The following is a 25,844-nucleotide window of genomic DNA, read 5'->3' as shown; positions in this document are numbered from 1 at the left end:
TCCCCCGCAATCTTTTCTCCAGCGCATAACTTTTGGACAGCTTCCAAATTCTCCGCCATGTGCGCTAGATTCTTTGAACCATCAAGTATCTGAAACATCTCTCTACTATCTCCTATGGACTGTAAACTGTGGACTATAAGAGAGTGGCCAACAGAAGTCCTGGTTCAACAGCAGAAGCACCTTTCCTATCTTGACTCGAAATTTCCCCCAGCAGACCAAACGCCTGATAAGCAATTTTATGATCTCTGCAACAAGCCCCGACCGGTTTATCATACGCATTCTCTTCGCAACAGTAGTTCTGTACTACAGCTGGGGGGATATCCGCTCGCTGGACGAGAGTCATGAGCGTTTCCAGCCCGACCTGAGAGACACCAAGGCATCTCGCGCCTTTGCGTCTAAAATTCTCCTCCATGACCTCCCAGGCTGCGAATGTTCCGCTCAGAGTTGCAAAAGGGCGATGCAAAAAATAGACATCAATGTATGAAACGTGCAGATTGTGCATCGTTGCTTGGAAGCTCTTTAGATCTATACTCTTTTAATTGTCTCTAACGCTTATTTTGAAACAAAGTTTCTTTTATTACGTTTTATTTAGGAAGGTTGCCTTCTCAGTGCTTAGAAATTAAAGCACGTAATAAAAGAAATCACATGTCTCTGATCTGCGTTATAATACACTCCTTAGTACATAATATAGATATATATCTGAGCCAGATACCCGCTCTTAATTCGCATGTTAAAGTAAAAACACAATTCGCCTCAAGCTAATACATCTCCCCGAACCACTAGCTCTACCCATCCCTTTACAGCCGGGGAACATTTGCCACAAGATCCCAATAAGCGGACGACCAGCCAGTCCACAACACCTATTCTCCTTGCAATTCGAATAGATGCCTTAATAACATAGGATCTGGACCCTATCACATAATCTCACATCCGCCCTCACTCAAGCCTCCTGTGCCTTCCTTCTTCCCACTCATTGCAGCTGTCCTGCAAATATCCTCAAAGACTTCATGAACTAGCTCACCTGTCATAGCACTACACTCCAGGTACCGGTCGCATCTCATCTCCTGGGCAATACGGTACGCTTCCTGTGGGTAGATGATGCCATTCGGGTCATCTTCGCTGCGTAGGTCACGTTTGAGACCGAGGAAAAGGATCGGAAGCTCCTTTTGGAAAGTGAAGATGCGTTTAATTTCTTGTATCCACTGTAATTATTGTCAGTCTAGAACCTTTGGTCTAAATGAAAACGATAGACGAGAAAAGAGGGCGTGGTTACCCAGCCATGTACAGTTTAGACTAGCAAGGCTTGGGGAGTATGAAAGCAGATAAGTGAAGAAGGACTTACAAATCTTTGAGCATGGATAAGAGATAGACGTGAAGATATATCATAACATAGAACTATAACATCTGGATGCAGCAGAGTCCAGTTCTCAGGACTAGATGTATCATAGAACTCAAATCGGTAAGGACGGTTGAAAAAGGTGATGTCGAAGACGAAGGGCTGGTCACCATCTCGGAGGAGAGAAATGGGGCCCTTCTTATCGTGAGCTACGGAGCCTTTACTTATCCGCCTATATGATCACTTGGTAAGCTTTGCAATAGGCATACTGCCAACGATATCGGAATGTACAAGGACATCATAGAGACGATAAGGGAAGAATGCCAATACATACGACAAAAATGTTGATTTCCCAGTCTCAGCATCTCCAAGTAGCAATATCGATACTTCAGGCGTCTCGAGATCCGCCATCATTCATTATTTTATTCTTACCTTCAGTGCTGGAAGAATGCATGCCGTCGTTTTAAAGACCCTAAGCTAGGCTGCTTGTACTAGGTAGGTAAAAAGCAAGTCGTTCACGTGGAGATAAGATAAGCCCCTCCCCTGATATCCCCCACCAAGAACCTAGTGAGCTAATTTCCTGCCCTCTGAAGAGTGTCAAGGAGAGCTTTTAGCCAGAAGAGATTTAATCTTAGACTAGGCTAGACTTTGAGTCTTAAGTGTACCTAAACTAGATATGGAATTTAAATACAGTTTTAGTTAGAAGGTTTGAAAGTAGTGGGGTAGCTTAACGACTGTATTATTTTGCATTCTTAACGACTGAACACTATGTCGTACTTGAGCCAGCTGCATTATGCATGTGAGTTTTCATTGTGTTGTCTCGCTGTCACTTTAAGGAGGCGAAGCATCATTCCACTTGTCATTTTGTTGGCAGGCTAGGTTCGAGTGAGGCCTGCTTAGTCATTAGCTGGCTTGCCTGCCCCATAACGCAATGCCAGCGCTCTAACACAAGAAGAATCAAGCTCTTGAGCACTCCTCAAACACCGTGTCTCCATCTGTTTCACTGAAAGCGCTAAAATGCTAGCTGGCAAGTTGCTTATTGTGCGTGGGTTATTGCCGGTCTTAGGGTGAGAGGAATTGCTCTTGTGAGACGACCTGAGATATAAGTACTAGTGCTAGCACGTGCTTAGCGAATAAAGTCAAAGTAAAGGAAGGTTTCCACAGAACACCAACAGAAAAAGGCCGCGCGTGCTAGAGGGTTGCATACCTAGATGACACCCTTGTGAATAAAGCCAGAAGATAAGCTAACAGACGAAGATGAGGGTATGTTCGTTACCTATGCGTGGTGAGCCCCTATTACCAAAGAAGCCGAGGCCATAATCCTATAAATTGAAGCTGTGGAAAACATCTACCTTGCAGCAACATGATTCGCTTCCTTGCCGCCGGGCTACAAGCACATACTGTAAGGCAATGGAACGCAAGGCAAGCTGCATATTATTTAACCCCGCCAATTATAAGTAGGCAAGGTACAATAATCCGCTGAGCCAGCCAGCCAACTTCCTTCTCTATTAATTCTGTTTCTTTGTCGTTGAGACCCCTCCTCCACCAAGTGTGAGAGAATTGTTTGCGCATGGCGTAAGTTGTTCGACACAGCTATGGCAGCACGACCGGGAGAAGATCTGGCTGCGACACTGTGAGTCCCTTTGTTCTGAAGCAAGTTCTCTGTCTGATCAGGAGCAGATTCGCAGATATCCATTACTACTACGGTCCGCCGGGCGCTAAACCGCCGCATCATCGCTTCGATAAGGGCTCGTACGTCTACCTATTCGAGAATGCGTCGCAGAGGAGGGCGCGCATAGAAATTGCGAATAATGCCGGGACGGCGGAGCAAGATGCTTTTACTGGTCGTACGTACACCCTGTAACATCTACAAATGTGACCTCGGAAGGAATTAGGGACTGATAGAGCACACTAGATCTCGATGCCGCCCATGTGCAATACTCCTACAAGCACTCTACACTCGTCACCTTAACTGTAGATGGAACTCCAAACCAGCGCAACTCACCTATCGATGGCCAAGACTGGCATCTGCCAACTTTCGATCCCCACAATGAGAACAAGTACATGTACAAGCTCCACACGCTGGACATATATTTCTGGACAAAAGAGGATGCCGTGCTATTAATGAATGGGATCAGGAGGGTCTTACCCCAACATCAGATCACTGTTCAGGATGAACCGATCACACCGCCTCCTCACCCAGAGGACATGAGTCCTGTGGTCCAGAAGCTCGAGAATGTAGCTATCACGGATCCTTCGTATCAACAAGGTCGGACGCGAGATTCGAGAACGACTACTTCCAGCGCTGGGGGTGCTCCGTCATTTCCTGGACCTCCAATATCAGCTACGCCTCAGAGTCAAGAAGCTTCGAGTTTCGCGCCGCTGGCTTACAATCCCGCCGCTCCAGCTGCGCCAGAAGCTATCAGACATAGGGAGAAAACACCACCGCCTGAAGACGGAGCTGCGAATCCGCTTGTAGCAGCTGCTGCCTCTGACCGAGAGCAAATATTCGGCGCACCGCCGTATGGACAACAAGGATTCTCCGGGCCACCTCAACAGCGTATCCAGCAGCAACAGCAACAAAGCTATTTCTCCCATCCTCCTCCACCAGCTAGCGCTCCTCCCGCGTCAGTCCAACCACCAGCCCAGTATCCGAACCAGTCGCCACAGAATGTCCAATCGCCATATGCGCAACACTTCCAGAACTCGTTTGCGCCGCCCCCGACTGCACCTACAGGATCAAGTCCTTACGCGCAACAACCACAAGTTGTCTCCCCTCCAGTTTCAGCTCCCCCTCCACCGGCATACCAACAGCAACAGCAACATCAGCAGCCACAACAACACCCCCAACAACAAGCTAACATCCCCGTCACCCAATACGCCGCATACCCTCTCTCCCCAGGCCTCTCACCCTCCCTCTCCACGCCGGGAATCTACTCCCCAGGACCGAACCCTCTCTCCCCCGGCATAAGCGGACCTCCTCCACCGCAGCCACACGTCGCTCCCCCGGGCGGCTTCTCGCAACACCAGTACAGCAACAGCGGTAACACGAAGCCGCTGATGACGGACTACAGTATCCATCAGCAGGTGTACCGACCGACGGAGAATGAGGCCTATAAGCCGAAAAAGGAGGCGAAGCCGCCGAGGGGGAATCTAGAGAAGAGGGCGGGCCAGTTGGAGAAGGGGTTGGGGAGCATGTTTAAAAAGATTGAGAAGAAGATTGGTTAGGAGAGCAGGGGCTTATTTACTCTCTTGACCTTATTCTAGGTCTCTTTTGTGGGGTTCATAGGGCAGACAGGTGATCGGTCGTGAATTGAAATGAAGGAAGAGGGTGTTTTTCAATGAGATGGAGAGCGACAGACGCAGGTAGGGCAGGGCCGGGTGTAAGTGTAATAAGAGCGATCGATTTCCTTAGTTACACTCTTATTATGAAGATCTTTTAGCCTAGCTGCATTTTCGGTATACACTCTAGATACCTCTCTATTATTTCTCTATCTCTTCACAACCCTTAAATCTACATGGAAAGTTTAGAAGTCTCTGATCTATATAAAGGCCTTGAGCTTCAGGTCTATAGCCGACAGGGCAACTCCCTTATTAGCCACCTCACAACTAATCCGGCCTTCCCCCTCCTCGTCCCAGGGCACTGATAAAGCTTCCTGTTGGTCCGCAGACCTATTCAAGGCGACAGGCAATCCTAATCAGGGTGTCGGACCACTTTCGGAGGCGAACCGGGGGCTATTCGGATATATTCTGGCCCTTAGACACTCTTTGCAATACACCCTTTTGAGCACCTTTGAATTGAACACTTGAACTTTGACGTATATTGATATGCACTTGTTATTTGTTTACTTGTACGATGCCAACACTCTCCCTTGGTTCGATTGACTTCTTGCTTGGGCTCGATTATTGAGCGAGCTAGGGGATAGGGGAGTTGAGTAGTTAAGCTTATTTCGGATCACCTCGTTCGTCTTCCTTATTGTACAAATTAGACAAGTCATTATCCCGACTTGTAATCTCTGTTACGCTGTAGGGTTGCTATCCCTGGATTTGGTCACTAGAGAGAAATTTCATTCCATTCATCTATTCACATCAAACAATATCGATGTGTTTAGTCGGCCTCTCAGATCTCCCTATCTTTGTACAAACATGGAATGCTTGAGAGAACTCATAACATATCACAAACAGATCTCACAGCTGCACTTCCCAGACCGGGTAAAACGTAAAGACTATCCCTAGAAAGCTAGACATAGATATTTACATGTTTATGCTAAACTCCACACCTAAACACTCAACTCAGCAGCTTTGCTTGTACCAATGTACTTCTCATATGGTTTAAGAGCAGTCTGTACCTCTCCATCGGTGTCCTGGCAGTAGCGAACACATTGCTCTGCAGAGCGACCAATGAAGTTCTTGGGGTCGAGCATCTCGTCGATTTCATTTTTGATAGAGTCGAAGAAAGGATTAGCTTTGATGCGCTCAATGAGGTCGTTGGGTTTGCCCCTAGAGTTAAATGTTAGATTAAAAAGTAAGTAGGAATAGGTACTGACTCGATCTTGACGACAGCACTAGCTTGATGACTGAGAACTCGGATCTCCTCATGAGCTTCCTGGCGATTGCCACCCTTAGAGACGAGCTTCATGATGATATTCTCGGTGGCCATGAATGGGAGCTCACTGGTTGTTGTTAGTCCTGAAGAATATGAGGCATTGCGAGAGTCACTTACGCCATAACTCGGCTTCGGATGACCGCAGGGTACACGACAAGGCCCTAATATAGTCAGTCCTCCTCTACAAAAGGATCGGTGAAGAATACTCACATTAGCAACGTTATCCAGAGTCATCAGAACTGCGTCAGCAGCTAAGAATGCCTCTGGTAAGGTGATACGACGAATTGCACCTTTCAAGTCAGTCTATAGTAATCTTACAGAAACCTTTAGATATACTTACTATCATCGAGAGACCGCTCGTACCATTGCGACGAATATGTATCCGAGACAGGGGAATTGACGTGTGACAAGTAACGTCCAAGAGAGGCAATTCGCTCTGACCTCATAGGGTTACGCTTGTATGCCATCGCAGAAGAACCCTGTTCGGAGTCAGTTTCATATCATGTGATGTCTAAATAGTGACTAAGAAAGCAGAGGTCCGCCTTTAATTATCTCTTGAACCTACTATTTGATCCTTCTCAAATGGCTCCTCTAACGTCTTCTCAGCAGCAAGATGGCGGATATCAGTAGTGATGCGAATAGCAGTAGCGCCTAGAGCTGACAAAGCATTTATGACTCTTAAGTCGACCTTTCTTGAATATGTTTGGGTGGAAATTGCATAGCAATTAGGGAAGCCAGCCTTCTGGCAGAGAATCTCGTTCAACTTGTCAATCTTGGTACCGTCGCCTTGGAAAATTTCCATGAATGAGGCTATCAAAATGTCATTATTAATAATATTGGTTTATGAGCAGTAACAGGTTTAGGCTTACCTTGTGTTCCAGTTGTTCCTTGTGCACCACGGAAGCGCTGAATTTCTACTGTCAGTTGTGTCCTGGCTATTCGCCACATGTTTAGTAGTTGTACTTACGAGATCCTTACGGACTCGCTCAATGTCTTCAAGATCCATCAATAAATCCTGAATCCTAGATCAAATGTTAGATTCGCTACTTTTTCGTTCAAAATGCGCTAGCCTTAAGACATACCACTGACAAGCTCGACGACCGACTGTAATGAGCTGTGCTGGCTGGCCATGGGCTTGAGAAAAATGGGTTAGTCTGGTAGTCCCGTTTCGAATTGTCCCAAAAGACAAATCTCCCACGATCGCAACTTACTGTAACCTAAAGTAGCTTCATCCTTCCACTCGACAGCAAATTTCGCCAGTCTGTTCACAACAACGGCAAGCTTTGGTAATATGATATCCAATCCTGTGGTCCCAGTTTAATATGCTTGTATATTTCTTGAATTTATGCAACTTACCATTTCTCAAGAAAATTAAATCGGCATTGTCAGTAACTAGGACCACAATTAGCTTATCCCTAACGCAACTCTAGTCATTAACCAACCATAGCAGGACGTAGCCCCCCAGTGAATAATCCCAGCAGCAGCTGGTGCAACCAGACCAAAAGCATGAACATGAGCCATAACATCATGTCGACGCCTGTCCCATGTTAGTATCTTTGGTCTGTCCCAAAGCCACCAAAATCACTCACTTCTTCTCCTCCTCAGCAGCCACAATGAAATCATTATCAGTGAATGTCACATTTGCCTTCATCTGCGCGATAGCTTCCTCGGAAATTGGCAAACCAAGCTCTCTCTCTGCCTCAGCCAGCCAAACCCAGAGCTGTCTCCAAGTCGATGATCTAGTACGGGCTGAGAAAAGAGTTTTCATCTCAGAGCCTATGACATTGTCAAAACTTGGAAGAGAAAATGCAGAATTGTAGAGCCATAGACTTACTTGCATAGCGCGAAGCCAGCGGTGTCTGATATGTGTCATTGCCCGACATTTTGATTGTTTTCTATTCGTAGTGAGCTGATAAGTTTCCAGTTCTTGAGTACATGAGGAGAACAGAAGCTCGATTCCATAAGGTGGTCTTGGCTTGGGCAACTTTTCTGCCACCTGAAGTGGGATGTTAGCGAGCCACGCTAACGAAGTTGGGCTAATCTAGGGCGGTGAGAGGGGTTTCTCAGATTCAGTCCCCGCCGAGAGTCGGGGGCGGAGGCGGAGGTATCATACCTCGCATACCTAAGTAGTACACTGGTACAGCGGTACAGCATCCAATAATGGGGCAGAATTGCGATCTGCTCCCATTCGTTGACCCCTCCATGCTAGGCCTCTTCCGGCATTAGCGCCTTCTGGGAAATATTGCGTGATTACAAGGCTGTGGATGTGATACCTTATTCTTTAAAAGGGACGCTCCTCGATCGTCGTCAGATCGTACCACCTCTCCGTAACATCAACTCGACCTCTTCCTTTCCCCTCAAGTCAATCACAACCTGTAACCTCAAACTTTACAAACAAATACCTTCAAGATGGCTACTGATTCAAGAGCTGCTCCGTAAGTACTTCATGATCTCAGGCTTGTTACCCGACCACTGAATTGTTACCCCACCACCCAATGATTGGAAATCATATTTTGCCCCTCGATTACTCCTTGTTATAGCTACAGTACAGAAGGGAAGCATATACCAGAAGCCTCACGCTGTATAGAAGAGCTGGTGACGCCTCTATTTACAAATGGAGAATTGAGAGCTTTTTAAGTCTGCTCTGTATAATAACTAACTTCACTCCTAGTCTCCGACTTGGTTCTATTGCCCCCAACTTCCAAGCCGAGACCACTCAAGGTCCTATCGACTTCCACGAATTCATCGGCGACAAGTGGGTTGTTCTCTTCTCCCACCCCGAAGACTACACCCCCGTCTGCACTACCGAGCTCGGCGCCTTTGCAAAGCTCGAGCCTGAGTTCACGAAGCGCGGCGTCAAGTTGATTGGTCTGTCTGCCAACACTATCGAGTCGCACGGAGGATGGATCAAGGATATCGACGAGATCTCTGGTAGCAAGTTGAGCTTCCCAATCATCGGTGACAAGCAACGCCAGGTCGCATACCTCTACGATATGTAAGCGCCCCCTACCTGGTACCATATCAAACCCCTGGTGAAAATGCAAATCCCGACAGTTAAAACTGACAAATTTCTTGCAGGCTTGACCACCAAGATACCACCAACGTTGACTCTAAGGGCATTGCGTTCACTATTCGCTCCGTCTTCATCATCGACCCTAAAAAGACCATCCGCCTCATCCTCTCCTACCCTGCCTCCACCGGCCGTAACACGGCTGAGGTCCTCCGCGTTGTCGACTCCCTCCAGACTGGCGATAAGCACCGTATCACCACCCCTATCAATTGGGTCCCAGGAGACGACGTTATCGTCCACCCTAGCGTCAAGAACGAGGAGGCTAAGACTCTCTTCCCTGACTTCCGTATCGTCAAGCCATACCTCAGATTCACTCCTCTTCCTAAGGAGAAGACTTCTGCTGCATGAATGCTTGATATAGCTAGGGATTAAGGATAGTTGAATAGAACGAATTTGCAATTTTCAGCGGCATGAGATATTGGGAGGGAGGAAATTCCTGAATACCCGGAATAAATAAATACAACAAAATGAAACAAAACTTTGCAATACACCTTCTCCTTTACAGAGTCCTAGCGTCTCTAATGATGCATATTGTTTTTATCTGAATCATAGAGTTCCTTGTAGAATGTTTACGATATCACAAGTGCGTGAGTCAAGACCGAGCACAATAAACATGTCTTCGGACTGTAGTACAAGTAGGATAGAGAAACTCGATTGAAATAGATAGATAGAAAATCTGTACCTGATAAGAGTGCGAAGTGTAAACCCTTATTCTTTTTGCAATTCCCTCTTAACGCTTCCTAATAACTATTCGTAACCTTCTTCACTAACTTCCCTTCTTTCCTCTCTACATACTCCACTAGATCCTCAATAGTACAAACCCTCAACCCCCACCTCTTCCCAAACGCCAAACACCCATCTCTCCTCATCATCTCAGGCTCCTTTCTCCACGCCCTCCCCTCCACCTCCTCCCCATCCTCTACCAACTCACAAATCGCACCCACGAGCCTCTTCCCCGCCAACCTACAAAACTCCACCGCCGCTTCCGTATGACCCGTCCTCTCCCTCACACCCCCCTCCTTCGCCCTCAACGGAAACACATGCCCAGGCCTCCTAAAGCTGTCCCTCGTCGCCTCCCCACTCGCCAGCGTCCTACAGGTCAACGCGCGGTCATGCGCGCTGATGCCCGTCGTTGTGAGCGCGCTCTTGGCATCCACGGAGACCGTGTACGCCGTGCGGTTCGGGTCCTCGCTCTCGCTCTGGGATACCATCTGCGGGAGGTCGAGGCGCGTTGTTAGGGAGGGGGCCATGGGTGCGCAGATTAGACCCGAGGTGTAGCGGATCATGAAGGCCATCTTTTCGGGGGTGACGTCTTGAGCGGCGATAATGAGGTCGCCTTCGTTCTCGCGGGAGAGGTCGTCGAGGACGACTATGAATTCGCCGTTTTCTGTTTAGGAAAGAGGGAGAGTTAGTGGGTGTAGTATGGTGTGTTGTGTTGTGTTATGTAGAGTAGACAGCCCAGATACTAAGGATGCGCGAGAAATGAGACAATGGACGTACTGTACGCTTCGATAGTATCCTCTATACTATCGAACTGCTGTGCGATTGCCGAGGAAGGCATATTTGCTGAGTCTTGGTGTCAGCTCTCTGAGAGTGTTGATCGTCTATGCTGTGCCTTTCGAGAAAAGTTGCTGGAGCAGAGGGTAGCTGGTAGGTAAGGTACGGAATACAGTAGTACCCCGCTTAGAACGAGCGATCCCGGGTGCAGGGCGAAAACCAAAGTCAAGCTTGCAGGGAGATATCTCGGCAGGTAGCACAGCTGGAGTGTACGAAAATACCAGGGAACACGAAATATCCACCAGGCTACCTAGCTAGAAGTGCGAAAACTGTGCATTTGAGAGTGAGAGTGAGAGAGAGGAGAGAATAAGAAAATAGGAAAAACGTCGTGCAGCAGCATGGGGAATGGGAATAATGGGAGTCGGATCTAGCAGCAGATGAGTGCGCGGATGCCGGCGGGCTGGCATGCATGCGGCTTACCTTCAGTACCTTACGGAGGTCCTCGGTCTCGGTATTCGTACTTCCAGGGCATGGATGATGATAAATTTACAACGCAGGGTCTTGCGTCTGGCCTGCTTCGGCTCCGGTGGGATGTTGGTGCTCTAGGCCTCTGCGGCCCTCAGGTTCCTAGGTAGGCAGCTAGGTGAGGGGCCGTGGGGCTACTTCGTACAGTAAAGTCCATATCCATACTTCGCACCTGTGAACCTCAACATATTACGAACCATGTCTAATCCCCCATCGGGCACTTCCACCCCCATTCCGCGCTTCACGTCGCAGACGAAGACAGCAGAAGATCTCCTCAGTACACAGACAGTCGGCCTGGTCAACCTTTCTGATTATCGCAAACGACGCGCCGAGGCAATCGAGCAGAAAGAGCGCGATGTTCAAGATGCGATACTAGGCGTCATAAGCGGACAGCCTACTCCTACAAGTGATGGGTAAGCTCTACAGACATATTAGGCTTCAATGGAAGAAACACAGCTAATAACTATAGCACAGTGCATTAACACCTAGCCAACCTCCTTTAAAAAAGAAGAAGCGCAAAGCAGGGACACCGAAGTTGTCGTTTGGAGATGACGGGGAAGATGGCGAGGGGACAGATGCAGATGTGTCGAACACAGCATCGCCGAGGTCAGGGACACCGAGCGAAGGGATAGTGAAGAAGAAGATGGGTGTTAATGCTTCCGTTGGTATTGTGCCAAAGGCTTTGACAAAGGGAACCCTATTAAAAGAGGCGCAAGCTCGAGAGAGTTTGAAGAAGGAATTCATGGTACTCCAAGAAGCTGTAAAGCAGACCGAGATCGCCATCCCATTCGTCTTCTATGACGGCACAAATATTCCTGGAGGGGTGTGCAGGATCAAGAAAGGAGACTTCATCTGGGTCTTCTTGGACCGTAGTAGGAAAGTTGGAGCAGAGCTAGGAGTTGGTGAGAAAGTCAACAGTAGGAGAGAATGGGCGAAGATCGGAGTGGACGACTTAATGTTGGTTCGAGGCAGCCTCATCATCCCACATGTAAGTCCTTTTAACACTGCGTGTAGAGTATTTGCTGACAAAAGTAGCATTACGACTTCTACTACTTCATTATAAATCACACCAAAGGACCAAACGGCATGCTCCTCTTTGACTATTCTTCCGAACCCCGAAAGAACATCTCTACAACACCTGAGACCACTGAAGCAGAGAACTATAATCCCCTCTCAACGCTATCAACGAGGAGCAAATTAGCGCCAGAGGCTATTGATAACTCAGAACTTGAAGGATTCAACGATGACCAAACTATCACCAAAGTGGTAGATCGTCGCTGGTATGAAAGAAACAAGCATATCTTCCCTGCTAGCGTGTGGCAGGAGTTCGATCCCGAAAAGGACTACCAGAAGGAAGTCAAGCGAGATCTTAATGGCAACACGTTCTTCTTCTCTTAGCGCACTTTTCACACTGTAGCTAGATACTGAGCTTCATTATAGAACCTGCTACAAGGACAGCTTCGTTTCTTGAGCTCTACAGACCTCCTTGCATAAGTGCCGGGCCTTTGAAAGCACTATCTTTCGGCTCTAAATTGGTATCAATTCGTTGTCCTTTTGACTCACAAAGACCTCGAATACTTTCTGTTGAAACCGTCAACCGTCTACTCTCATAGGCAGTAGATAGAGAGTCAGGGCTCTGCTCCCCCCAAAAACAGTAACGATTTCAATATACTTTACATCTCAACAAGTGATATCCCTGCTATTCCTTCTTAACGACAAACGAATGTTCGCTGTTCCTCCTACATACATTTGTACAGAAGCATATCAATCTCCCTCAGGACGACATACCTAGATCGTTTGATAGCACTACATATAGACTCTGCCTCTCTTGACCTTGACCTCGTTAGCTTCCTCTAGCACTCTACAAGCGTACTCTACTGGCTCGGTAGGTCCCTCCAAGGTACTCTTGTCCTGAGACAGTAACTAGATGGCCACGGCATCTTCCAGCGCTTCCACAGTGCAATACCTCTACTATCGTCAGGGAAGTATATCTCTCTATCTGGCAGTGCCGATGGAATAGCCGTACGAGCTGCAAGCCTTGTCAACGGCGCTCTCTACCTGCTATGCTCTAACAGTGGGATCGGAAACTACTACCCTGCGGTAAAGCTGTAGTTGATTTAAAGACAACAATAGACCCTTGCGTGATTGTGGATTGTCAACTCAAGTCAGTTTGGACTTTAGACTGACTTAAATAGGACAGATTAGGACAGATTCAAGCAAGAGAAGTTTCAAGAATACCTGGTCATTATTCAGTAATATGTGATTCTAGACTTCAGAGCTTGACTAGCTCCATATATAAAAAAGTAGTGTTCAACTTGTTAGGGCAGCTTTAATATGTACTCAAACATTCTATTATGCTCTTGTGTATTGATTGATACAGATAAAAGGAAAAAAAAGGGCATTGTATTACATGGTACAGTCCGTCGATCCATGCAACTTTTCTCTCTCTCAACAGCATCTCTCTACCTATCATACTCTCGTTCCCCCAATCTCCCTTTCTCTCACCGACAGTTCATCCATAATAGCTCTATTCATCAATCACAGCCCATCTAATGATGCGCAGTCTCACCTCTATACCCAATAAGCTTCATCCTTCCAATCATCTCCCCGACAGTGAAGAAGCCTAAAAGCTCCGCGCCTATAACCGCACTAGCAACAACCTGCTCCCTCTTGATATCACGGAATGACTGTAAGACGCCAGTAGGGTTCGCGGCTGCCTGGATGGCGGTCGATTCAGCAGTGCCAAGGAGCGCACTGGGGTTCCGGACGGATTTGAGGAGGCGCTGGAAGTAGTTTTGGAAGGTTGAGACAGGTCTGTTTTTAAGGGAGGAGATATTTCTTAGCTATGGGGGTTCTGAGACAGGAGAAGGAGGGAGAGATGGAGAAAGCTTACGGAGGAGTCATCTGTTGGCCCTTGAAAACCAACTTTGAGAGCTCAAGTCCAACGCGAGCGTAGTAGATTGTAGGTGGGATTTGACCTGTAGAGAAACATATCATCAGTAAAGCTCTACTTCTATCAATTGGGTCTCGTCCAGTTATCTGAAGCTTCCTTATAGCTTCTACAACCCCTCCAATCGTACGGTGAATCTCCACCCAGGCACAGGATCAAGAATACTCACGCTCAACAAACGCAATCACCCTCCCGGTCCTTCCACCAATCTTCCCCAGCGCATTCCCCAATCCCTTCGCAGCGCCCGAAATCGCAGGTCCAGCCGCAGACGACACTCTGCTCAGGCCCTCACTCGCCTTACTCTTGTACTCCGCGGCAGTCTGGCCGGCCTTGCTAGCTGTATCCTTGGCTGCTTCAGTGGCCTTCTGGGCGGTTGTTGATTCGAAGCGGCGGGTTACTGGGCTGCGGACGGCGGTGCGTGCGACGACGCGTGTGGTGTTTAGGAGCGACATGGTGAATTGAGGAATTAGAGGTGTTTTTCCAGACGCAGGGAGATGGGCGTGGAAGTGGAAGGGAGAGCTGTGAGGTGATAGATGAAGCTTCTGGGAAGAATCGGAAGGGTGGCTTTTTAGTCTAGACTTAATACAGAGGCGGTGAGATCGTCGGTGGAGTCAAGGCGGATTTTGCCGTATCTTTATCTGGGTAGACTTTCAATCGAACTTAACTTTGAGTGAAGTTCTTGAACTCATCTATAGGGTTACTGTCGGTATAGTATCAGTAAGCAGATAACAGAGGTATGTCTATATACATGGTGTTGCACAAGTCTGGTTCAAAAGTCTGTAATGAAAAGAGTGTCATAAGTTCAAAATATATACGCCTGTGCCCGAGCAGCCGCCGGCTCGCCTCCGACAGGGAAGGGGTCAAGGTCGCATAACACTCTTTACTCGTGGATATCAGAAAGCTGGTATTTCAGTTGAAGAGGAGAAGTAAATGAGTCCCAGAGCCTTGCAGTTGAGCACTGTGGAGCAATTTGGAGAAGAGATTCTGCCATCTAGCCCCGACTTCCGCATATATGGTCAACCTATTGAGATTCAGATTCAACGTGTTTCTTATGTTACACGCTCACAAGGAGCCAGATCTGGGAAGAATTCTCCTATCCCCTGAAGCAGTAGTTTTTCCGGGACGAGAGCTATAAGGGGCAACTTTAGAATATATCTGTTCTTCTTGTACTATCATGTTTTGTCAAAATCAAAATGGTATTTATCATGATTGTCTACCGTGGTACTCTCCTCTCAAAGATATCCCCTCTATCGCTGATTACAACGCTATCTATTATCGATGCCATTGCCAAGATCAAGTCGATCATTCATAAGGTGTCAAAACTTACTTCCTTGCTGAAAGACGAGGCCCTTCTCAGCCTGAAAAGAAAACTAGTCTTTACCATCTAGTACTCTAGAATCTTGACTTTCTTGAGCAGGTCATCTGGTAATTCCGCCTTGTCAACAATCCCCAAGGAGATGACATCTCCCCAGAAGAACATCGCCCTATCCTGTGCGTACGCCAGATAATCGAATTCCTCTTCCTCATCTCCTTCCACAGCCTTGTCGCTGCCGTCCTTGATTTCTAGCGTCTCCGAGGCGGTTGTTGATCCGCTAGATGGTTCGTCTCCGGGAGCATCTGATGCATTGCTTTTGTCGTCGAGACCTGGAACGACGGCTTGGACGATTCCCCATGCCACCCACTGGGCGCTGTTGGCCACACGCCAGATTCGCACCTCCTTGAGCAGCTCCTGGACTTGTCTTTCTGTTTCCTGCTCCCTTCTGGCCTCTTCCTCGGCATAGTTGGAGCTTTGAAGGTCGACTGTGCTGCCGCCTGGGGTTCGAGAGTCAAGATAAAAATCAGAGATACTGTTTCTACTAGAGCCTTCGAGCGGGTACATTTTAGGGGTAGCGGAAGCCCTTGGGTTGAACTGCGGACGATGGTTGAGGTATGAGCGGATGAATGTCATTTGCTGCTCTAATGTGGGATAGCGCTGTGTGTTACAAGCCCATGCCCGTGTAGTGTCATGATAATTGTAGCACCATTCTGTGAAATGGTTGGCAAACTCCAGGCCTGGGGTATTCGCCGACGCATACTCAAAGTCGATAACGATCAGTTGCTTATGTCTGTTCTCTGGGAGGAGAAGTGGCGATGGAGCAGATCCTTCGGATAGCTTCTCAGGAACAAGGCGTAGAATGTTTCCATATTGAGTCTGTATTTGATTAGCCTACTTAGAACCGATCTGTGACAGACTGAACCTACATCGTTATGAGCAAAGACCAATCTTCTGTTGACGCCACCCTTTCCATAGTAGCTATCCAGCCATTTGCGATACTTGTCAATGGCAGCTTTGAATTGAGGCCATTCAACTCCGCAGACCAAGCCTCTGGATCTCCATAGTTCGTCCTTTGATTCTTTACCGCTCAAAATCTCCTTATCAAGGTAACTTATGACCTTCTCGCAATTGTTGACCCATTTATCCCAGTTCAACCAGACGAAAGGGCCCTCCTCCCGTTCATTCTCAAGGAGATCAATGCCATCATGGAGCTCGCGCATACGCTTGGCGATTTGCTTACTTGTACTCTCGACTCGCAGGTCATCAAATGTCAGTGTTTCCGCGTTAAAGAACTCTTCAAAGCGTCCATTTGTGAAAGTCCCCAGAAGTCTAGGGCCAATCTTCTTACGAGCAAGGCGGCGTAAGATAGAGAGCTCGTTCTCGCGATCGATGAGATGCTCGACTTGAGGTCCGTAGATACGGAGGAGTAGCTTTGGGGGTGGCTTAGGCATGTGTGGCTCGCCGTTCGAGTTCTGGATCGGAAGATCCTTGGGAGGCGAGACAACGTACACTGCATTTGTGAGAGCGCCACTCAGTCTCTTGACTTCAATGTCACCACCACGTTCGAGTGGTACACGTCTCCAACCCTTCAACCTGAGCGTATGAGCCAGCCGCACAATCTCATTCTTGAATTTTAACCATGACTTCCGCTCCTTCTCGGCCTTCTTACTTGTACTCAGTGTAACCGTCTCGACGGCTGATTCTGATGCCCCTCCACCGTACGACATGGTTTTGGAATTATCCAACACAACGTCGCACGAAGGCACCACAACATCACCATCTTGGTATTCCGTGTCCGAACTTCCAATGTACATCTTCCTTATCGATGAACGTCTTTTCTGACCATAACCTGGACGTCGCACTTCAGTCGTCGGAGAAGCCGCAGGCAAGGTCTCAAGTCCGAAAGAACTCATGTTGTCTTCTAAGATCTGCTGGAGCTTCTCAAGAGATATGGCGCTACTATCGGAGCTCTGGCTGGCAGTACGCGATCGAAATACATGGCTGTCTTCATTATCTTCCACTTCATCTCCTCTCTTGTGTGCCTTCTTTGCAGCTCTCTTGGCTTTCTCTGCTTGCAGCCACTCGGCGACTTGCGACAGGAGTTTGTTGTGGCGATGTTCGTGGTGGCCATGTTGTAAGGGGCTATGGTATTTGTGGTGCTTTCCTTGAGCAGGAGAAGACGCGTCTGAGGTCGGCACAGGCTCATCGACACTGCTTTGACTGAGCATCGAGAGCCTTGAGGAGCTCGTTGGAATGCTGGGACGACCCGTCATTCTTCTTTCACTCACTCCTGCTCTGAATTGTTTTGGTCGGGACGAGTCTTCGGAGCCGGAAAGAGGGGTAATGCTTCCTGGTTCTGCGATTGAGACAACTGAGCATGGTTAGCTTTTGCGTGTTAGCTGTTAAACAAAGAAAACTGAGTAGATTGGGAAGTGTAGGTGAATCGAAAACGCGTCAACAGTCGACCAACCCACGATCACATCATGTCTTACCTTTGGCTGGGCCACTCTTTGGACTCGCTGGTTGGTCTTCCTTGAGAGCTGGTCTCAACGGCAGAGCCGAGCTATTCTCTGAAGGTGTGAAAGACATGTTGGCGGCCTGCTATTCACCTGATTCAGGTTCTGTCCAGCCTTGCTTGTTGTGCCTCGGTAAGAATATCCGACCGATCTCAGAACTTCAAGATGCCTGAGTGGTGATGGAAGCAAGAGCAATATGCCTTTTTCTCTTGCAGTATTAGGCGGCCCTAGGTTTCCCAATTCGAAGTTATCCTGATAACAGACGTGGCTATCAGTCGATTTCAGACCGCTGGTTCCCTGCTTCTAGTCTGCGCCGTAGATGCGACGTCCGTGCGGCGGGGTTGCAAGAAACAGATCCAAACCAGGACAGGCATAGGTAGGTAGGTAGACGCCAGACAAATCTAGAGGAATAAATATCTACTATACTTTTGAACATTAAGAATGATTTATGACTACCTAAGGCTAAGTCTACGAGTTCAGACCTAGAAACCTGGAATATATATGTGACGTATATACGGGTAAATCAAGCATATGAAGTGGGGTGAAGGATGTGGTCGCACCAGGTCAGGGGTTCTAGTGGCTGGACTGCTGTAGGTATGCCCCATGTACTCAAGGTACTCTGACGCAAAGACAACACTGACACTGTTCGGCCTCAAAAGTAGGTTTATGTACCTGCGCTCCCTTCTGCCTTGGCCTGTCCCCTGACGTCGAAAACCGCCTACTCGGGACTTTGCTAATAAACGATAAGATAAGCGAAACGAGTTTTGACGGACAAACAGAAGGACAAGAGCGACATCAAAGTGGGTTATTTACCCCGCGTCCAATACCTATAAACTTATAGATTACATGATGATCGATTTCCAGTGCAGGGTCTTGCGTCTGGCCGGCTCCGGTGGGATCCGAATTGTATCATTGGTTTCGGTGAGATACGAGGCAAGCTCCTCGTCAAACCGCGACCACTTAATCCCGCCGGAAATTAAAGCTCAGATTTAGTATATAATTCATTCAGCTATTTCTATTTCATTGTGGTGAAACAAGATACGTTTTCCTTCTAACCAAAAGTGCCAGAAGACAACAACCTGATCCTCTCCTGAGATCTCGGCAAAATATCCAACTGAGTTGGCATCGGCCTTACAATCACGAAAGGAGAGTAATCCATCCATGGCAATTCAATCTCCTGTCCAGTCTTTGGATCAATCTTCTTTTGGATGTTGCAGCTCCACAGAATCGAAGCAACAATAGTCACGTGTACTATCTCCGTGTAGTCCAATCCAAGACATTGCCGTCTTCCCCATCCAAAGGCTGAGTGGTTTTTAAGGGACGGATAATGAGTCAGTGGTTCTTTGTACGTGGGGAATGCTGGGTCGAGCCAGCGCTCTGGTCGGTAGTTCTCTGGGTCCGGATACAATGCTTCATCCCGTGACATCGCACTGTGGCACATTAGAAAGGAGCACAGCAGCCGAGGCAACACATACCACTCAAGAGCAAATACCACACTTCCCTTGGCAATGTGATATCCCTCATACACATCGTCTTCCGTGAGCATATGCGGCACCCCTGTCCCAAATTAGCCAAATGTTGACGTCTCGGATATTCGACCAACCAAAAGGCACAGGACTTCTCCAACGGAATACCTCACGAATCAGAGCCCTGACAACAGGGAACCTCTGAATATCCTCCGACGAGGGCATCCTCTCCCCACAAACCGCATCCACCTCCTCCTGCGCGCGTTTCTGCCACTCGGGATACATGGCCATAGCCACGACCCAGCCCTGAATCGGCGACGACTCAAGCACGCTGGCAATAAGCGTCATCATGCCCACGCAGTACGCCTTCTCCTCATCCTGCAGCGACGCATCCTTCAGCGACTCCCGCGTCCACGAGTACTCCTGCGCGTCTTTCTCGCTCTCAATGCGGGCTTTCGTCTTTGCTCGCTGACCTAGCCAGAAATCCCGCTCGAATGTCGCGCGGGCGATCTCCTTTGCTCGCCAGGGCTGGAGGAAATTGGGCACCCAGAGAGGAATTTGTTCGAGGAAGGGGAGCTTGTTCTGGATTGCTTCGGGGGAGATGACTTCGAGGAGGCCGAGTGATGTTGCGCATACGCCTTTTGCGATCTCGGGACTTGTCGTCTCCCATGCCATAGCTGAGGAGATTCCTCCGCAACACCTCTCTAGCGATGTACCGAAATTTTCTGGTTCCTGGAGGAGTTTGAGGATCAGGGTTTTGGTCTGCTCGGTGGCTACTTCGCTGAGACGGGCTTTGGGCATGCTGGCAATGATTTTCCTGGCAAATGTCTTGATGCGTTTGTGGTCAGCTGAAATGAGGAATAAATTAGTCGTTGCGTGCTCACTCCTCAGGATTTCAGCACATACGACAACTTGTCATCAGAGGCAAATAATGTCCGTCCGTTGCACAGTCCCCCCAAATAGCAGAAAAGTGCACTCTACCCGAATACTTCGCCGCGCGTTTAACAAGCAGATCCTCTACAATCTTCGGATCTGCAACTAAAACACATGTATCTGCGCCAAGCTTGACCTGACATATTGGACCGTACTGTTTGGTCCACGCATAGAATTGAAGCCATGAGTGTTTTGCTGGTAGGTCAGGCACTGAGCCGAGAAGTGGTATTCCTGGGACACAGTTGATGTTAGCTGAATGTTCTCTGGGGAGAGAGATATGAACCTTTTGGTCCAGGAAGTTTCTTCGTTCCAGGAGGAAGTTTTGGTTTTGAGAAGAAGAGTAGGTAGATCACGAGCCCTGCAACCGCAGCAAGGCCCAAGATCGATGGGCTGAAGAGGAACGCCATCTCAATAAAATCAGAACTTCTCGTGCTCTCTTTAAGGACTTTCAGGAGCGTCGAAAAACGAGCGTGGGAAACAGTATATATATAATCAGGATGAAAGAAAACCCGAGTCTCATTCAAGAGTTTTCCTATTCTCATGCGATGTATGAAGATCATCACTTTAAGTAGACCATGAAATGCCCCAAAAGCAAATATCACTAAACCCCTCTCAGTACGGACATTTGGCTTCGGATCCCCAACATTCGGCACGTGCGTAGCCTCTCGCTTCACACGATACGTAAATATTGCCTATTGGAATAATTTTATGCGAGAACACGAGATCCCGTAGCTGTGGAAATGACACTTGTGAAGATCTTAGCCTGTAAGGTTACTAATACTACTATCCTATCAGCGTATCATGTGTGGTATGGTGCGCTGCATGTCATAATTTACCTCCCTGGCGCTTAAGTGATGGCTGTAGTAACAGTGATTTTGAAGGAGTGGTTCCAGGCTTTTGGGACTGTGCGACTATCCGGTCTGGTTCGCTCATATGATCCTGTTTATATTTGAATCATTTCTGTTAATAAAAGAAGCAATGTCCACTGTCCAAGCACTCTCAGTCTTAGTGTAAGATGGATGGTAGTGTGATAGACCGATCACGTGAACGGGGCTAAACGTCGTGAGCCGGACTCCGGAATACAGAAGCATCTCCTTCAGATCTCCAAATTTTGGGTGTAGCTTAGGAAGCAAGTACAAACAAGATAATGTTGATTGACTCGTTAAAAACAACATCTATAGCTTTATCGCGGACAGTTTAAAAGCACGAGGCATGTTTTGAAGAACATAATGATTAGTCATCCTGTTACCCCAGGATCCGGACAAGCAGACATGATACTGACAGAGGGGTAAACGCCTAGGAGTTTCTTGTTGATAGCATTTTGGCCGAGATCAACCGAAAGCAAATGGTAACAATAAACCAATTAATATCATACACATTGTACTACTTTTCAGGCGCTGAGATATATTTTCTTGGTGTTGTGAGGTTGTTGCCGCCAGAGGTGGGAATGGACCTCGGCCTAGCAGCCCCTGTAGCCGAGAGTGCGGAGAAAAGCCAGGGACAAGCTAGATGTTACGGGATCACCATATTAAATACATCTAGTTCCGCCTTTGTAATAGCTCTCCTTACTCATACTGGAATTTGACTTTCTTCATCTTGATCCTTTTATTACACACCCACATCGTCAGGACATTTCAGAATACAGCAATCATGTCGGATCAGATTCCCATTCTTGTAAGCTGCCCCTCAGCTCTCCCCACCCTCCTGGCCACAAATGCTGAGAGAGCTCTAGGCCGCTGGTAGAGTCAGCGAGAACGCAAAGAAGACCCTCGATATTGTGAAGAAATTTGTTGAGGAGAGATGTATCCCGTAAGCCTTGCCACTCTCTTCTGCTGTTTAATGCCTGAGTTGCCTCTGCTTGCAGACACTGACCCTTCCCAGAGCCGACCCTATCTTTGCAGCACAAGTTGAACAAGGCGGAAACAGATGGAATCACCACCCTGCAGTCATCGATGATCTTAAGAAGGAGGCACAGAAGCTTGGGCTGTGGAACATGTTCCTGCCTAAGGGTCACTACAAGGAGTCTCCAGGCTTTACGAATGTGGAATACGGATTGATGGCAGAGTGGCTCGGCAAGTCGAGATGTGCTTCCGAAGCTGTCAACTGTGCTGCCCCAGATACCGGAAACATGGAGGTACTGGCGAAGTATGGAAATGAAGCCCAGAAGAAGCAGTGGTTGAAGCCACTAATGGACGGCGAGATCCGCTCCGCTTTCCTGATGACTGAGCCTGACATTGCTTCTTCTGATGCTACAAACATCCAGTTGAGCATGAGAAAGGAGGGCAATGACTGGGTTTTGAACGGCGACGTGAGTTTTGCTTCTTTCCCTTCGCCTTAACATCGGGCTAATAGCTTACAGAAATGGTGGTCAAGTGGAGCTGGCGATCCACGATGCAAGATCTACATTGTTATGGGCAAGAGTGACCCAGGAAACAAGGACCCATATAAGCAACAATCAGTTATTCTAGTGCCTGCAGACACTCCAGGTATCACTATCAACAGGATGTTATCTGTGTATGGTTATGACGATGCTCCACACGGACACGGCCATCTCACATTCAAGAACGTCCGCGTCCCTGCTTCTAATATGGTTCTTGGCCCTGGGCGAGGATTCGAGATCATCCAAGGCCGTCTAGGTCCAGGACGTATCCATCACTGCATGAGAACAATCGGCGCTGTAAGTATCAACAGACAATCATTCGTCCGAATCAGGCTAACAGAATTCAGGCCGAGAAAGCTTTGGAATGGATGCTTCTCCGAATTAATGACCCTAGAAAGGCAACCTTTGGCAAGCAGTTGAAGGAACATGGTGTTATCCTGGAATGGGTGGCCAAGTCCCGAATCGAAATCGATGCTGCTCGTCTCGTTGTCCTCAACGCAGCAATGAAGGTCGACGATTTCGGAGCCAAGGGAGCACTCAAGGAGATCGGTGAGGCTAAGGTTCTAGTCCCCCAAATGGGACTCACAGTCATCGATCGTGCCGTCCAGTCCTTTGGTGGTGCTGGTGTTTCTCAAGATACCCCACTCGCCAACATGTGGGCGAACATCCGGACATTAAGATTAGCTGATGGACCTGACGAGGTCCACCTGCAGCAATTAGGAAGGAATGAGAATAAGAGGGGGAAGGCCGTGACTGAACACATTCAAAAGCAACAAGCTATCACGAAGGAGCTATTTGCCAAGTATAACACTAGCCTCTCGCAACCTGGCCCACAATCGAAATTGTAGACAATCCAATGTAATAGACTGATCATGATAACGAGGCTGATATTGTAAGGCTAGGAAGCTAAATGTTATGGACGTTTAGGTAGGGAGTCATACGGCGAACGTAAGACTAGTCTTCCTTGCCAGCAGCTGCATCTCTCTTACTCCTACTCGAGGTTCCTTACGATCCTCTGCTTTGTATTATAGCTACTAATAAACACACGTTGTGCTGTCACACCAACGATGTATCTCTGAGCTTCTTAATCAGGCACAAGTGGCGGTAGTAATACACTATGATAATAAGGGCGTAATCTGTTAAAAGGTACAGAGCGTCACAACAAAGCCTCAGTCGATTGGTGGTACTTTGTATCCTGAAGAAGACGGACGTTGATAAAAGAGGTTCGAAGGGGAGCCTCCCCTAAGTAGGCTCGTCAAGGCTCGGGAATGTTTGTACCCCGAGTCTGAACTTCTATGTAGTCCTATTTGACTCTGGACTTTCGAGGTTCCTTAGAGGTGGTGACTTGATTTGAACCCATAAACGCGATTAGCGCGTGTCGATAAGCTCACTACCGAGAGATTGCGGCTAATTACACGGGGCCAGATGTCATGTCCTTAGCTTCAACAATTGCAAGAAGTACATCGGTTATGATTTTGCGGAAGTCTTATTCTGAGGAATCTAGGCTTTTGCCTACTTAGACGCGAAATGGAGTTACGCCTACTGCGAATGCTCTTCTTTCTCTGTACATTTCTACGCGTCACTGCATATACTCCTCTATCGGACGACACCCTGCGAAACCTCCCATCAGCAGGCGCGGACTTCGATATAAAGACAGGATCGATATTGGCACCGATCTTGGTCCCTCGGGTACCAGGGACACCCGGGTCGACGGCTGTACAGCAGCATTTCGTGAATTGGTTCCGGACGAACCTACCAGACTGGGCTATCGAATTCCAGAACTCTACTTCAACGACTCCTGCGACTGGCACAAAGCAAGTTCCGTTTACGAATATTGTCATAACACGCGATCCGCCATGGGCGAAAGTTGGAGATGTGGGAAGACTGGCATTGGTTGCGCATTTTGATTCCAAGTTGTCACCAGCTGGCTTTATTGGCGCAACGGACAGTGCTGCTCCTTGCGCTATGATTATGCATGCCGCGCGCAGTGTGGATGAGGCCTTGACACGAAAATGGGATGCTATAAAAGCGGAGGGTTCTAATGGCTTAGAGGAAGAGAAGGGTGTGCAAATTATATTGCTTGATGGAGAGGAGGCTTTCGTTAGCTGGACAGACTCGGATTCTCTGTATGGAGCTAGGTAAGTGTTTAGGTTCATTTGATTCTTGTTAAATGCTGACTGACTGGTCAGATCTTTGGCAGAAGAATGGGAAGCGACTCCTCACGCTGCGATGTCTACATACCACTCTAATTTAAGCTCCATCACTTTATTCCTCTTGCTCGACTTACTAGGAGCTCCAAACCCGCATGTCCCTTCGTATTTCAAAACAACACATTGGGCATATCAGAATCTAGCAAAGATTGAGTCGCGGCTTCGTGGTTTAAAAATTCAGCAGTCATCTGCTGGACACCCCTTTCTCCCAGAAACCGACAAAGGACCGGACCAATTCAACGCTGCGTGGGGAGTACAAGACGATCACATCCCATTTATGGCTCGCGGTGTTGAGGTTTTACATATTATACCCACGCCATTCCCAAGCGTATGGCACACTATGGCAGATGATGCAGAGCATCTCGATCTGCCTACTGTAGAAGATTGGGCGAGGATGGTTACTGCGTTTGTAGGCGAATGGATGGATCTAGAGGGTCATTTTCCATCACCGAAAGCGCGGCTTGAAAAGATCAAGGAGAAGCGGAAGACTGAACTGTGAGTGGCTAGCCGGCAAACGACTTTGGGTCTCCAGCTGATTTGGTTTTAGAGATAGCATGTAGTTATAAATAATATTTGCCGCTATCCATTGCAATACTTTGCCAGCCGATGACCAGAGACAGCAGAACTGAGAAATAGTGTCATGAAGATCTTCTTCGACGCAAAAGTACTATTCCTTGGCCCTCTTGAACTCTGACTTGGTTCAAAATGTGTACTTTGGCATAGGCTAATTCTTAGATTCTCCAACTGGGCTATAGCCTTCTCATGCTTGGCGATCATCAATTCGCACAACATCTGGAGAATGCCCCAAGTAGACTGATTGAGGGCCGTGTTTCGTGTCCGATTTCGTCACCTTTACTTGTTCATACCAAGAATGTTAGTGCAAGACTGATGCCACTGTCAAGCATCTAAGCATCTTGGCAGAATCTTCAGCTGTAGCAAGAATTATCGCTCAGATGCATCAGTACAAGGCGAATTTATTATTGAGATTCAAGAGGCTCATTGATTCAGTGAGCTACCACAGCACCTGTTCTTGGAACCAG

The 25,844-nt window shown here is 47.9% G+C and overlaps 11 protein-coding genes across 12 annotated transcripts; 5 read left to right on the top strand and 6 right to left on the bottom strand.

The window, feature by feature from the left end:
* Positions 1-914: 914 nt before the first annotated feature.
* Positions 915-1,750, bottom strand: ONS95_006996 (uncharacterized protein; the record flags this gene model as incomplete). Its single annotated transcript, XM_058500484.1, has 3 exons — positions 915-1,202; positions 1,343-1,568; positions 1,671-1,750. The coding sequence occupies 3 exons, from the start codon at positions 1,748-1,750 to the stop codon at positions 915-917; spliced, it is 594 nt and encodes a 197-aa protein (XP_058349300.1).
* Positions 1,751-2,931: 1,181 nt separating this feature from the next.
* Positions 2,932-4,564, top strand: ONS95_006995 (uncharacterized protein; the record flags this gene model as incomplete). The annotated part of the gene is made up of 3 exons (XM_058500483.1): positions 2,932-2,969; positions 3,017-3,183; positions 3,252-4,564. 3 exons carry the CDS (start codon positions 2,932-2,934, stop codon positions 4,562-4,564), a joined length of 1,518 nt encoding a protein of 505 aa, XP_058349299.1.
* A 1,052-nt stretch (positions 4,565-5,616) lies between these two features.
* On the bottom strand, positions 5,617-7,825 carry ADE13 (adenylosuccinase ade13; the record flags this gene model as incomplete). The annotated part of the gene is made up of 14 exons (XM_058500482.1): positions 5,617-5,836; positions 5,884-6,009; positions 6,060-6,103; positions 6,153-6,232; positions 6,283-6,421; positions 6,508-6,752; positions 6,812-6,848; positions 6,910-6,964; positions 7,025-7,076; positions 7,154-7,246; positions 7,299-7,334; positions 7,385-7,479; positions 7,532-7,718; positions 7,777-7,825. 14 exons carry the CDS (start codon positions 7,823-7,825, stop codon positions 5,617-5,619), a joined length of 1,458 nt encoding a protein of 485 aa, XP_058349298.1.
* Positions 7,826-8,351: 526 nt separating this feature from the next.
* On the top strand, positions 8,352-9,360 carry PRX1 (peroxiredoxin 1; the record flags this gene model as incomplete). Its single annotated transcript, XM_058500481.1, has 3 exons — positions 8,352-8,377; positions 8,614-8,937; positions 9,021-9,360. The coding sequence occupies 3 exons, from the start codon at positions 8,352-8,354 to the stop codon at positions 9,358-9,360; spliced, it is 690 nt and encodes a 229-aa protein (XP_058349297.1).
* Positions 9,361-9,477: 117 nt separating this feature from the next.
* RIB3 (3,4-dihydroxy 2-butanone 4-phosphate synthase) lies at positions 9,478-11,011 on the bottom strand. The gene is made up of 2 exons (XM_058500480.1): positions 10,513-11,011; positions 9,478-10,399 (listed from the first exon to the last, which is right to left on the bottom strand). Exons 1-2 carry the CDS (start codon positions 10,571-10,573, stop codon positions 9,753-9,755), a joined length of 708 nt encoding a protein of 235 aa, XP_058349296.1. The 5' UTR covers positions 10,574-11,011; the 3' UTR covers positions 9,478-9,752.
* Positions 11,012-11,232: 221 nt separating this feature from the next.
* Positions 11,233-12,432, top strand: ONS95_006991 (uncharacterized protein; the record flags this gene model as incomplete). Its single annotated transcript, XM_058500479.1, has 3 exons — positions 11,233-11,447; positions 11,509-12,022; positions 12,070-12,432. The coding sequence occupies 3 exons, from the start codon at positions 11,233-11,235 to the stop codon at positions 12,430-12,432; spliced, it is 1,092 nt and encodes a 363-aa protein (XP_058349295.1).
* Positions 12,433-13,354: 922 nt separating this feature from the next.
* ONS95_006990 (uncharacterized protein) lies at positions 13,355-14,586 on the bottom strand. Its single transcript, XM_058500478.1, has 3 exons — positions 14,154-14,586; positions 13,928-14,012; positions 13,355-13,848 (listed from the first exon to the last, which is right to left on the bottom strand). Exons 1-3 carry the CDS (start codon positions 14,434-14,436, stop codon positions 13,584-13,586), a joined length of 633 nt encoding a protein of 210 aa, XP_058349294.1. The 5' UTR covers positions 14,437-14,586; the 3' UTR covers positions 13,355-13,583.
* Positions 14,587-15,074: 488 nt separating this feature from the next.
* ONS95_006989 (uncharacterized protein) lies at positions 15,075-18,282 on the bottom strand. Its single transcript, XM_058500477.1, has 3 exons — positions 17,792-18,282; positions 16,226-17,670; positions 15,075-16,175 (listed from the first exon to the last, which is right to left on the bottom strand). The coding sequence occupies exons 1-3, from the start codon at positions 17,886-17,888 to the stop codon at positions 15,369-15,371; spliced, it is 2,349 nt and encodes a 782-aa protein (XP_058349293.1). The 5' UTR covers positions 17,889-18,282; the 3' UTR covers positions 15,075-15,368.
* A 226-nt stretch (positions 18,283-18,508) lies between these two features.
* On the bottom strand, positions 18,509-21,171 carry ONS95_006988 (uncharacterized protein). Its single transcript, XM_058500476.1, has 5 exons — positions 20,498-21,171; positions 20,166-20,445; positions 19,419-20,109; positions 19,291-19,372; positions 18,509-19,245 (listed from the first exon to the last, which is right to left on the bottom strand). Exons 3-5 carry the CDS (start codon positions 20,080-20,082, stop codon positions 18,867-18,869), a joined length of 1,125 nt encoding a protein of 374 aa, XP_058349292.1. The 5' UTR covers positions 20,083-20,109; positions 20,166-20,445; positions 20,498-21,171; the 3' UTR covers positions 18,509-18,866.
* A 693-nt stretch (positions 21,172-21,864) lies between these two features.
* On the top strand, positions 21,865-23,442 carry ONS95_006987 (uncharacterized protein; the record flags this gene model as incomplete). The annotated part of the gene is made up of 5 exons (XM_058500475.1): positions 21,865-21,888; positions 21,947-22,023; positions 22,096-22,522; positions 22,574-22,891; positions 22,942-23,442. 5 exons carry the CDS (start codon positions 21,865-21,867, stop codon positions 23,440-23,442), a joined length of 1,347 nt encoding a protein of 448 aa, XP_058349291.1.
* A 624-nt stretch (positions 23,443-24,066) lies between these two features.
* Positions 24,067-25,687, top strand: ONS95_006986 (uncharacterized protein). Of its 2 annotated transcripts, none has more exons than XM_058500473.1 (3): positions 24,067-24,732; positions 24,784-25,299; positions 25,358-25,687. In XM_058500473.1, exons 1-3 carry the CDS (start codon positions 24,122-24,124, stop codon positions 25,362-25,364), a joined length of 1,134 nt encoding a protein of 377 aa, XP_058349289.1. In that variant the 5' UTR covers positions 24,067-24,121; the 3' UTR covers positions 25,365-25,687. The 2 variants fall into 2 exon arrangements, with proteins under 2 accessions (XP_058349289.1, XP_058349290.1); XM_058500474.1 differs by having other exon boundaries at positions 25,354-25,683.
* The last annotated feature ends 157 nt before the right edge of the window (positions 25,688-25,844 follow it).

This window comes from Cadophora gregata (genome assembly GCF_030347475.1).
Source record: "Cadophora gregata isolate MNR1 chromosome Unknown scaffold_19, whole genome shotgun sequence".
Classification (NCBI taxonomy): Eukaryota; Fungi; Ascomycota; class Leotiomycetes; order Helotiales; family Ploettnerulaceae; genus Cadophora; species Cadophora gregata.
The sequence above is the reverse complement of the archived record's forward strand: the minus strand, read 5'-3'. Positions and strand labels throughout refer to the sequence as shown.